The sequence below is a fragment of the Crinia signifera genome, chromosome 3 (assembly GCF_055691185.1).
Source record: "Crinia signifera chromosome 3, ASM5569118v1, whole genome shotgun sequence".
Taxonomy (NCBI): domain Eukaryota; kingdom Metazoa; phylum Chordata; class Amphibia; order Anura; family Myobatrachidae; genus Crinia; species Crinia signifera.
In genome coordinates this window covers 47,183,150-47,195,519 of record NC_139219.1, presented here as the reverse complement: position 1 = coordinate 47,195,519, position 12,370 = coordinate 47,183,150, and the positions used below count along the sequence as shown (strand labels likewise).

General features: G+C 45.2%; 1 protein-coding gene across 1 annotated transcript; it reads left to right on the top strand.

Moving 5' to 3' along the window:
• The first annotated feature begins 23 nt into the window (after nt 1-23).
• On the top strand, nt 24-11,853 carry PNO1 (partner of NOB1 homolog). Its single transcript, XM_083175745.1, has 7 exons — nt 24-280; nt 4,094-4,243; nt 6,606-6,689; nt 8,035-8,095; nt 8,621-8,738; nt 10,567-10,637; nt 11,283-11,853. The coding sequence occupies exons 1-7, from the start codon at nt 122-124 to the stop codon at nt 11,348-11,350; spliced, it is 711 nt and encodes a 236-aa protein (XP_083031871.1). The 5' UTR covers nt 24-121; the 3' UTR covers nt 11,351-11,853.
• The last annotated feature ends 517 nt before the right edge of the window (nt 11,854-12,370 follow it).

Here is a 12,370-nt window from a genome sequence, read left to right as displayed (position 1 = left end):
TCATTCTAAATAGGTTCTATACTGGCTACGAACTGGCCACGCCCCCTTTCTGTGCACGGATGGCAGCTGATCTGCACGTGTTGTGACCTGGCTGAGAGTGAGGGGAGTCGGAGCTGATACTATGGAAGTTGAGAGCACAGCCGCCTCCGGGGAGGCCTTCACCACCGTGGCCAGCAAGAAGAGCAGGAAGCGGAGGGCGGTAGAGGACAGGCCCATGGAGACCGGAGAGCAGCCCAAGAAAAGGCCGGATTTCCCACCCATATCTGGGGACAAGCTAATGGTATGTATGTGACGTGATGCCGATATAGTTATGTGGTTCTTCAGCTGCTGTGAAACTACAGGTCTCAGCGTGCCTTGTTGGGGACATCTGAGGAACCAAATGTTTCATCGTGCCTTGTTGGGGACATCTGAGTATGTCCCTCTGAGGAACCCCATGTCTCATCGTGCCTTGATGTTCTGCGAACAGCAGGTCTCTGCATTCCTTGTTGGGGACATCTGAGGAACAGCAGGTCTCTGCATTCCTTGTTGGGGACATCTGAGGAGCCACAGGTCTCAGCGTGCCTTGTTGGGGACATCTGAGGAGCCACAGGTCTCAGCGTGCCTTGTTGCGGACATCTGAGGAACCACAGGTCTCAGCGTGCCTTGTTGGGGACATCTTTGCAACCCCTGGAGTCTGTGTGCCTTGTTGTGGACATCTGCGCAACCCTCCAAGTCAGCGTGCCTTGTTGCGGACATCTGAGGAACCACAGGTCTCAGAATGTTGTGCAAAAGAACCAACGGTCTCAACACGTCTTGTCAACAACAGCTAAAAGAACCACAGATTGGGGACTATGTAAAAAACGGACCGGACTACACTCCGGACCGCCGGACAGGACATCAAAATCTGCAGTCCGGAGCTTGTAGAGTCCGGGCCGGGGGGTGTCCTGTCCGGGGGTGTCTTGTCCGGGGGGATACCTTTGATAGCTATCACCAGGGATATGGGGAAGGGGAGATTACAGCCTCCCCGTGTGGTCCGGACCGTCCGGTTTTTGCTACATGCCCGGACCAAACAGGGAGGCTTTATTGTACCCCTCCTCCTCTACCTGGTGACAGGTGTGACAGGCAGCCCCCCCGGACAGGACACCCCCCGGACCGGAGGCTACAAGCTACAAAATGCAGAGTTTGATGTCTGGTCCGGGGGTTTTGTCCTGGTCCGGTTTTCACCCATACCCCACAGATTGTTGGACATTGCTCCGAGTACTGTGCAAATGACAAAATAGTCTTAAGTAGCAAGAACTACACTGTGTGCTCTAACTGCCTGCTATGTAAAGCCATGAATGTTGTAACTTATGTATTTGGGTGATGCTACAGGTAGCCATCTCCTGGCAGATATAGTCAGACTGGAGGCTCTACTTCACGAATAAGAAAAATACATGTACACGCGCTAGAAACAATGTGTAAAATATATTTTTACAATTTTATTAGACAAATATGATTTTCACTGGCCAGTGATACTGATCAATATTAAAAACAGATAGGCATGTATTAATAATGACTAAACATCAAAAGAAAAAAAATATATAAATATAAGAAAATAAATGATTACCAATAAACAATATAAAAATGCATACAAAGATGGCTCAAGATTTTGTTGTGTGGCCTCTGTTGGTTGAATTGTATCCAGATATTATTGGATCCTTCCTGTCAACAGTATGTCGGCCGTTTCTAAAGGACACTGTTTAGTGCACAGGAGAATTCTATACAGTCCACTGTCTGGCCAACTACTGGTTGGTATGCGATTATAGAAAAAAAAAAAAAAAACAAAGGAACATTTACTACTTTAAAAAATGTATATAAAAAGATCCCAGTATTTGCTTGCTGATTACAGTACTGATTAGAAGTTTGACAGTACTTGCTTTTCCTGCAGGCAGGTGGGGGAATCGCGTTCTGGAGCTCCAGAGAGGATGGTAGGGTAGTTAGTATTCATATGACGCGTTTCTCCGCCTCCTGTAAGGTGTCGGCGGCTTCATCAGATGATGCTTTAACCCTGAAAGGCAGCCTGTATGGAAAATATTCTTATCTGCTGTCAAATTCTATGTTTTTGGAATTCAAAATATTGGGTTGTTCCTATTAGCAATGGAACTTGACTGCTGCTGTTAAGTCTGCAATGGGCTATCCTGTTATGTCGGGTACACACCACGACGACCTGCTCACGATGCACATTGTGAGCGGGTCATCAGTGTTTCTTCAGACCCGCTCACGATGATGCGGGGGGGGCACGACCCGCTCACGATGTGCACCGTGAGCGGGTCCGATCCGATGGCAACCCGCACCCGGCAGTATGGTCGTTATTCAGATCCTACCTGCAGCAGGTAGGATCTGAATAACGACCGACCCGCGGGACCGCGCATCGGATCGGTATCGGTCCACACCAGGACAGAAAAGGGCCCGATCACCACACAATCTACATCCTACATCCAATTGGTTGGAATTGGATCTAGATTGAGGGGATCGGGCCCTAGTCGTCCTGGTGTGTACCCAGCATAAGTCCCAATGCTGATGTCCTTTCCCTCAATATCTTCACTCAGGCATACAAAGTGTAGTCCCCAATAAGAAGCCCTGATCCCATGTGTTTTTTTTGTGCGATCACGGGTCCGTTTTCGACCAACAAAAATAGGTTTTAATTGGATACTGTGATATTGGCCATTGGCCATCAGTCATATAATTCAGGCAGTTTTTTTAATTGGCCGAAAATGTATTGGGGCTAATTGGGTACACCCCATAGTATTCTATCTAAAGCTGTGTACACACGGTGCAATATATTGCCCAGTTTTCATCGGAGACCAGAGATGGTCTCTGATGAACAGGAGACTGCTGGGGGAGCCGCAGAGGGAAACAGCTGATCGCAGGAGCAAGCTTCTACAACCAGTGACCACTATGGGGCTGAACACGGGAGCGCGCACCCGGCGATTTATTGCTGCAGCACAAACAAATCACTGGCAATATTGCACCGTGTGCACACAGCTTTACTTATTTCAATCAATAAAATGGTTATGTAATTCCCTAATACCCTAACTTCTAAACCTGAGTGCTAAACTAACCTTAACCCAGACTGATAAACCAACCCTATAGTGTTCCCTCTAGAAATGAGGGCGGGCAGGGCGCCGCTGCACAGGGGCAGCGCAAGGGGGGCGGACCGGGCTCGCCAACGTCACAGTTGTGGGCGGTCCCGGGCAGCCGACGTCACAAAAGGGGCGTGCCCGGGCGTGACATCATGAAAAGGGGCGGGCCCGGCCGCCGGACGTCATTAAAGGGGGCGTGCCCGCAGCCGCCGTCACTAAAGGGGGCATGCCCGGCCCTGCCAAAGTTAACGTGCTGCCGGGGAAGCGCTGGGAATCGCCGTCTAAGGCGGCGCTGCGCTTCCCCATGCACACAGCCAGGGCAGGCACCAGGCTGTTTTAGCAGGGCGCTGCTAGCAGGACAGGGTGCATTTTGCCCTGTAAAAATTGAGCAGGGCGCAGCTCCCCGCTAAAACAGCCTAGCGGGAACACTACCCTAATACCCTATCCCAAACCTATCAACTAAATGGACCATGTGGTTCTGATCTTCTGTCAAGTTTGATGTTTCTATTTTAGTTGTAATACCTATCAAGTGCAATGCAAGTGTTTGCTGTATACGCTCCTTAGTAGAGTGTAGGCAGTATAACATCCTGCAGGTGCTGCTATCCTCTTAAGTAATCTTGGGGCAGATGTATTAAGCCTGGGGAACAGATAAAGTGGAAGGTGATAAGGCACCAACCAATCAATTCCCAACTGTCATTTTTCAAGCATAGTTGATTGGCTTGTGCATTATAGCCTTCTGCTTTATCTCTTGAACAGGCTTAATACATCTGCCCCCTTGCCCCATGGAGTTGGTCAGTCACATTAAGCTATGGACTAAGCTTATCCTAAATTATTTGAACTCAGTAGGCTTGTTCACATTGAGCTGTTCTTCCATTATATTTACTATGTGAGAGGATGTTTTGGAGAATCACAATTTTGCAGCAATAGAAATGATCTTAAATCTATGTATTTCCATTCCTTGTTTTCCTATATTACATATATATCTTTTACAGGGAGACAAAGATGAAATGAGAAAAATCCCTGTTCCGTCAAACCGATATACTCCCCTGAAAGAAAACTGGATGAAGATCTTTACGCCGATTGTAGAACACTTACAGCTTCAAGTCCGATTTAACCTGAAAACGAGAAATGTTGAGATAAGGGTAAGGTATATAGTTCAGATGTTCTCTAACATAAGGTAACTGCCTGTGGAAGAACCAACATCTCCTGGTGGAACCACCGTGAGATAAAGCATTCTCGGATACATGTATTCAGACTTGCCAGGCAGATATTTTATATACAAAAATCTGAAAGTATTATAATCGATCAATACACAGATGGGCTGGAGAATAGATTTGATGGCTCATATCTGCTCCCAGGGGCCAAATGTGAGATGGCAACTCTGGCAATGATGACATCTCATGTAGTGTCCTGCATGTTGGCCTTGGGTGACTGATGACCTCCCCACAGTCGGGATTCTGATGGCTAGTACAGTGATTTCGGAATCCCGAATATTAAATGCTCAACAGTCTGATCCCAACTTACAGGGGCAATTCTTCCAAATGGGGGTCCACTAGGAAGAAATAAATCTGTGGTGGGTGTGCCACTGACCCTGCAAGGGGTTTCGATGCGCTCACCCCCATGTCGGTGTACCAGCAGTCTGTATTCCGATGTTGATGTAGTTACCTTCAGATTCCAGCTCGAGTCGATCTACCGCACCCATTGGCCCCAATGTTTAAATTAATGATAGGGGTTTCTTTACTAAGATGGGAGTTCTATTTCAGATGACATGTTGCTATCTGCAACCAATCAGATTCTGTTTATCTTTCCTCCTCCAGCTGCCAATGAACTACACATCCCAGCATGCCCTGCAAGTTTTAGCATGGCCAGATAGCAAAACTGTTGCAGGGCATGCTGAGATAGATATGTAGTTAAACAGCTGGAGGGCAGCGCTCCCCCTCTGCCGAGGTCCCCTCCTGGAGATAGCCCATCAGTTCACACTGACTTGCTGTCTCTGACTGCCCATCTGGCTAACGGGGAATGCACGCGCTACTCATGCGAAATCTCCAGTGCCGCCTGGAGCCAGCAGCAGGAACAGCGCTGTCCCTGCTGTGGGGATAAGGCATTGCCACCTGCAGCTGTCAGTCAATAGCGGCAGGGAGCTGAATGGTCAGCGCTGCTGACTGTTCATAAATTTGCCCTGCATATCAGCCTGCTATCATTTAGATAGCAGCGCCGATATGGACAGGGATGTTCCCAAGCGGCAACTGCTTCTTACATGGGGAGAAGTGGTATCTGTGCACATAACGTGTGATGATACCACTTCCCCCATATAACAACAGATCATACATCTAACCCTGTGTATCTTAAAATGCATTTAGTAATTTAATCTACCTAGAAAGCAGGATCTATGGTAGGAGCAGCCTGTAGCACTGCCAATGCTTTCACTATCAATATTAACACTTGGATTTGTTAGATACAGAGGGGCATATGTATTAAGCCTGATAAAGTGGAAGGTGATCACGCACGAGCCAATCCAATCCTGACTTCTTTTTCAAGCACAGCTGATTTGCTGGTGCATTTTCACCTACCGCTTTATCTCTGTACCAGGTTTATTACATCTACCAGGTTTGGCAAGAAAGTATAATGGGCAGAGAACCCCCCAGACAGTGGTTGTTTACTCTATTTTTGTATTTCTCCTGGAAAGGGAAAACATGAACTCTTTTCTTTTATCTTTGGGGAAATGTTCATTTCTTTTCAGACCATGGGGGAGATTCTCTAAACTAAAAATGCAGTAAAAACCCAGTTATCAGGGTTGTTACCGAATTTTGGGATGCTCTAAGCATCCCCCGCCGGGTTATCGTGACGGGGGGCATCGCCAGAAAAATCTGGCGATGCCCCATAGAAGCCTATGGGCTTCTAATGCCCAGACCTGTGACCTCCTCCTCCCTGCACTATGATCCTCTCGGGTGCAGGGAGGAGGAGAGCCTGGCGCAGCAGCAGCGCCTTGTAAGGGAGGGAGGGGGGAGCCGCCGGGACCCGCCGACTCTCAAAGCAAAGGACAGCTCTTAACGCAAGAGCTGTCCTTTACCATAATTATCGCATATGTTAGTGCATATGCGATAATTATGAATGAGCTGGGGGGCGGATGTTAGAACATCCTCCCCCATGACACATTTTCCCTAGCCTGTTACTGAGCATATAGAGGCTCTTTGAAAAAGAAAACAACAACAACAACAAAAAAACATTCTTTCAATATGGGCAGTTTGGCCTTTTTGTAGCTGGGGGAAACCTCTTTAATATGCTGATTCCAACAGATATGAAATTTGAATCTATATTTTGTTCTGTTTGAATATATCTTTATTGTGAGCTGCAGATCTCCTAACCTCGCTCCATGTAGTCATACTGACTGTTTGCAGAACTTCTATGCAGTGTTCCTGATCACAGAGGAGTTGTAGGAGCAGCTCAGGTGTCTCCTGTTGAGTTGATACCAGTAATATAATGATGTTTTCACCTCTTTTCCAGACCTGTAAAGAAACCACAGATGTCGGGGCGCTAACCAAAGCTGCAGATTTTGTCAAAGCCTTTATTTTGGGTTTCCAGGTGGAGGTGAGTTATTTCTTTGCTATATTACGGCTATGCAGTAGCTGGAGTTGCTAATGGTAGGCTTATGTATCTTTAAATAGATCCCACCACCGAGGTTGTTATTAGCTTTTTGGCTAATTAGTCAGCGCTCTCTCATGGATCAGATTCCACCATATAACTCCCCTGCCTCCAGAGATAACGGTTCTTTAAGGGCAGAGTTTAGCACAGTCTGTCTTTTGGAAGCCGTATTGAATTATTAATATATACATTGGTCCAGCGTATATCGGCATGAGACCAGTTCTTGTATTTTTTATATTTTACATACAGATAGGGAATATAGGAATTGGGTTTTTACACACGAGTTAACCTTCAGTCAGTCCACCTTGTATCTTCCCCATCATTACCTTTTGGATCACTTATACCCCCTTTCCACTAGCAAAAATAACCCAGGATTTTGGGCAGGGACTCGTATCGACCTGGATTTTTTGCAAGTGGAAACGCGTCCCCAGGCAAAATACTGGGTTGGCTGGCCTGTGACTCCAAACTGGGTTGGACCTAGGATGCTCCCGTGTCCAGGGCAGTGTAAATGGGTAACCTGTATCGATTTGACCTGGGCCCCATTCACTGCAATACAAAGCCACCGCTGGGAGATGTTCTCATCTCCCAGCTCCCGATGACATCACCGCTGCTAATGGATAAGGGTTTGCAAGCCGGGTCGCACTCTGGTACAAAATCCTGGGTGTGACCCAGCTTGCATAGTGGAAAAGGTGTCTTTGTATAACTTGTATAATTTATATTTGGATCCATTACCTATATATCCATTACTAGTTAGAAGACTATTAAAATGATGGCTTCTGCCATGTACTTTAACTTTGAGCTGTGACTATTTTTCGCCCACAAACTCACCAACCATCCCCAGTCCCTACCTGCTCCTACCTCCAATCTCTGTATTCACAGCACCCTCCATATCCAGAAAGTTTGGAACTGGGGAAGCCAATCCCAATTGACTTTCTTAATAAAAAGCCGCCTCGCATATTCACTTACATTGCTGGGTGCTGTTGGGAGTCTAATCTTGAAATACTGGGATTGGAATCCCGGCGATTTTGGGGCCAACTCCCGGGATCCTGCAGATCCCAATCCCGAGAATGTCCACCCTATTTAAAATGGATCAGTGTCCCTGAATGCATTTTCCCCTTCTCTCTGATTACCTGTATTCTATGCAGTCGTGTATTCCTTCCATGCAGTTGTTTACAGAAGTCCTTTCTGCCCTTTTATGGCAGATATAACAAAGAATTGTCGACCCGGTCCCTGGAATATAATAGACATGAGTATTTTATTTGCTGTCTAACGCGCCCTGTTTCTCTTCCAGGATTCTTTAGCGTTGGTTCGTCTGGATGATCTCTTCCTAGAGTCTTTCGAAGTTACCGATGGTAAGCGGACTAATTTGATGCTCTCCAATTCAGAATGAGTTACTGACGTATTCGCCTTACTGGCGTGGCAGTTACCGAAATCTGCCTAGTACAAAGGGGATGAAGACATTTTAATTCATTTTGTAATCTCACTTTTTTTTTTTTTTTTATAACTTGACCTGTGTGATATCTAGTTGGGGATTAATGTAGAGAGCGATAAGGTATCAGCCCATCGACTCCTGTGATGTCACAGTAGCTGAATAATTGGTAGTTTATCTCTTTCCAAGACTTAGTAAATCTGCCCCTAAAGCTTCTATTTAGAGATTGGCGTTAAACAGACATTTAATAAATAAAAGCAGCTTTATTATATCCAAACAAGTTTGGGGGATTATTTAAATCCTGAATACCAAACATCAGATCTGGAGACAGACCGGGTAGCTTTCTTCACAAGCACTATGCTCAACCATACTCCTTAATCCTTTACCAAGCCGTTACCCGGATCACCGGAATCTTTGCCTATAAAGTCCTGGCTTCTTCTCTTCTCAGTTAAGCCCCTGAAAGGTGACCATCTCTCGCGCGCTATTGGCCGAATAGCTGGAAAAGGAGGAAAAACAAAGTTCACCATCGAAAATGTTACGAAAACCAGGATAGTTCTTGCAGACTCGTAAGTACATGCTGCAATTCCAATGCTTAAATACACCAGCAAAAAAAACAAAAACACAATGGTTTCCAGTTCCGCTGTTGAGAAGTAATAATGGGGAGGATATTCTTTCATCAGTGATTGGTCAAAAGGTCGACATGGGTTTTTTCACTTTTTTTTTTTTTTTGTGTCCCAATTTTCGAAATGGACACCGTAAAAAAGTGTACCGCGTCACCTCGAAAGAGAAAACAAGGTGTGTATTACCACTAGGATAAATAAATACCAGGCACTGCTTAGGGCATAATTCAAATTTAGCAGCAGTTTGGGTTAGGGATAGTCCGTCCCTTGGTACATATACAAGAAAAAGGAAAAGTTTAAACTGCGCTTTGAATTGGAAAACAATTTATTCCCTAATACAATAACATACTAAAATAAGACAATGTTAAAATACATTATAAATAGCATTTAGAAATGGTGCATAATGTCGTTTTTGGGTGTAAAATACACTTTAGATGATTAAATAAGCGAGTTATACTTTGAATGAGGGAAAGTACCCCACTTATCCTTCTTTGAGATGGATCCTGTTCCTATTGGACTTGGATGAATAAAGTGGAAAGTTTGTATTGGTCAGTTTTATCACTCACATATCAGGATATCTGCCACAACTGCATGCAGCAACTGAAGTGGTCCCCTTTGGAGTGGGGATGGCTGGCTGTCCTCAGGTCGGCTTTGGTTTAGCCCTGGAGTTGGCAATGTCCACAATAAGTCCTGGTTCAGGTATCCAGTGGAAAAAACTTTGTAGTCCACAAACTGGAGGAAGGAGTGGGGGTGCGGTTGCCATGCTTCGGGCTCAGTGCCTCACTACGTGTGGCACACTATTATATTCTCCGTCCATGCCATAGATCAGTGGTTCCCAACCCTGGTCCTCAAGTACCCCCAACAGTGCACGTTTTCCAGGTCACCCGGCAGGTGCACTCATTATTCAGGCACATTTGAAAAGATCCACAGGTGGAGCTAATTCTAGCACTTGTGATTCTGTGTGGAGACCTGCAAAACATGCACTGTTGGGGGTACTTGAGGACCAGGGTTGGGAACTACTGCCATAGATGATGGTAGAGCACAAAATACCACCTGTCCGCATGGCGATAGTCAAAAGGTAGACATGGGTTTCTAACCTTTTTTTTTGTCGACCTTCCCAATGTCAACTTAAAGCAATGTCGACTTTTTTGTGTCCACCTAAGGCCTGTTGACCTTCAGTGATTAACCTAATGCATGTCGACCTCTTGACCTAGCGATCGTGTATATATACCGTATGGTCTGGTGATAGAGGACATTTCTAAGTTTTACTAGTGTTCAGTGTTTACCCCAATGTTTAGTTAGATTTAGTTGAAAATGGGAACATTATGTTCTAATTGCGGCATACAAATTCTAGGCAGATTCCAATTACACCCGTCATTGGGCAAATAAGAGGATTGTATTGAAAAAGGTGTATACTGGGAGTAATGTTGGTGAACTGCAACGTACCGCTATTGAATTTTCTCTGCACTTAAATTGCTACGGGTCGCCTTTTAGAACCAGCATAAAACAATACGTTCTCTAGGTTTCAGCTAATAAGTGCTTGAAACTAAAGAGTGAAACACGGCTTTTAGATTCCCAAGTAAGCAATGGGAAATACTCCCATCAATGGCATTCTCCTTTACTATCCAGGTATGGAAATCTAAAGCGGAGTAATCCTGTGAGGTGTGTAACCACCTCTGGTCTCAAATGTCTGCTGTACGATTTGCGCCTTCCACTGCTGGTTGTGCTAAATCATCATAATGGTTACTTGATTTAGTTTGTGTTCTTTTGACAGAAAAATACACATACTGGGGTCATTTCAGAACATCAAGATGGCAAGAACCGCTATTTGTAACCTCATTCTGGGTAAGTCTGGTTCCGACTGCACACATTTCATAATTCAGGGACACGTGCTGAGCTACAGGTGGGGCAGATGTAATGGTGCGTTCACACTGGGCAATATAATGAACAATATCATTAATTTTGGCCTTCATGAGTGATATCATTTTGTTATATTGCCCACAGTGTACACTATGCCCGAAGAAGGAATCGTGCTCCCTTGGGTCGTTAATGACCCCCTCTGTCATCTGTGCATGTGCCGATGAGGGAGCACATCAGTAATGAGGGCCATGCTGCTCATCCTCTGACCTCCGTGTTAGGGGGGATAGGCATGTAGCCAAATTGGGAGAGGGCTGAAGGCTGTCAGAAACACACACACCGATAGGGGGAAATTTACTAAGATGGGAGTTCTTCTTTACATGGCATGTTGCTATGGGCAACTAATCAGAATCTACTTATTTAGCACCTCATAGAAGATAATCACTTGTGATCGGTTGCCCAAAGCAACATCCCATGTAAAATAGAAACTCCGATCTTAGTAAATTACCCCCATAGTGACTGGTCAGGTTCCTGATTGTTCTGTACCTGAGGATACATCCAATTTGTAAACAGAACATTCAGCTTTATATATTCCAAGGGTTAACATTTCTCTTTTTTTCCTCAACACAACAGGAAGCCCACCATCTAAAGTGTATGGCAATATACGGGCGGTGGCAAGCAGAGCGGCGGATCGATTTTAACCCTGTGATAGGACTGAAGTGACTGCTAGAACTCCTAGGACACGGCAGATTGCCATTCCCCATGGACGGTCCTTTATTTCTGCACTGCAAGATCGTTTGGCCACTGCAACTTCTGTGTTAATGGTCTGGTCAAATCCCACCCATGTGTGATTAATATAAAGGCTCAATACGAAAGGATTTGGGGGTTTTAGTCCTTTGTACTACAATGCGAGCAGTCACCATATCTTAACCACCAACAGTGGCCAAACCAGCCCTAAAGATTTACCAACAGGTCATGTTTTCCAGACTACTTGAGGATCTGTAGAATGTGTCGGTTAGCAATGCATGCAGCACAGGTTTGAAAATGTGACCGTTAGTAATGACTACACCTGTGGTCTCAGCAACGTGAACTGTTGGTAGATCACATGGGCCTGTTTGGCCGGCCCAGCTGTAAACGGATTAATGGTGCGACCATAGAGATGTATTGAAGAGCATTTAATTGCAATAAATTATTTTCAGGTTTATTTTTTATTTTTTCTACGAGTTCTTGAGCAGTTCACAATGTGCTGCACAGGTGCATCACATGGAGCACCAAGTGCATGCAATCATTACTAAATGTTCTGCCGCATGTGTTTCGCTGCCTCATGTTCAGCCGACTTGGACTATCCATGAAATCACTGCTCTATATGGGAACCATGTGATGGATGAAACCTCTCATGTTACTAATATATTAATATATTAAGTTTTATAATAAGTTACCAATGTCTTTAGGTGAGAAGCATTGTTTGCAAATGGGGTGGTGTATAGAAACCCTCTAACTTTGGGGTCCCCATCTGCATTTCTGTCAGACTGCAAAGCGGGCTTCTTGGGAGTACTGCAAATGCCAGATATGCTGTAAATTTTAGAGGTGACTTAGAACAATGGCACACATTCTTAATGCAGTGGTTTTCAAAATCCTTCCTCAAGGAACCCTAGCAGTGCAGGTTTTCAAGATATCCATGCTTTAGCACAGTTGACTTAAGTAGAATTAAGGATTAAAAA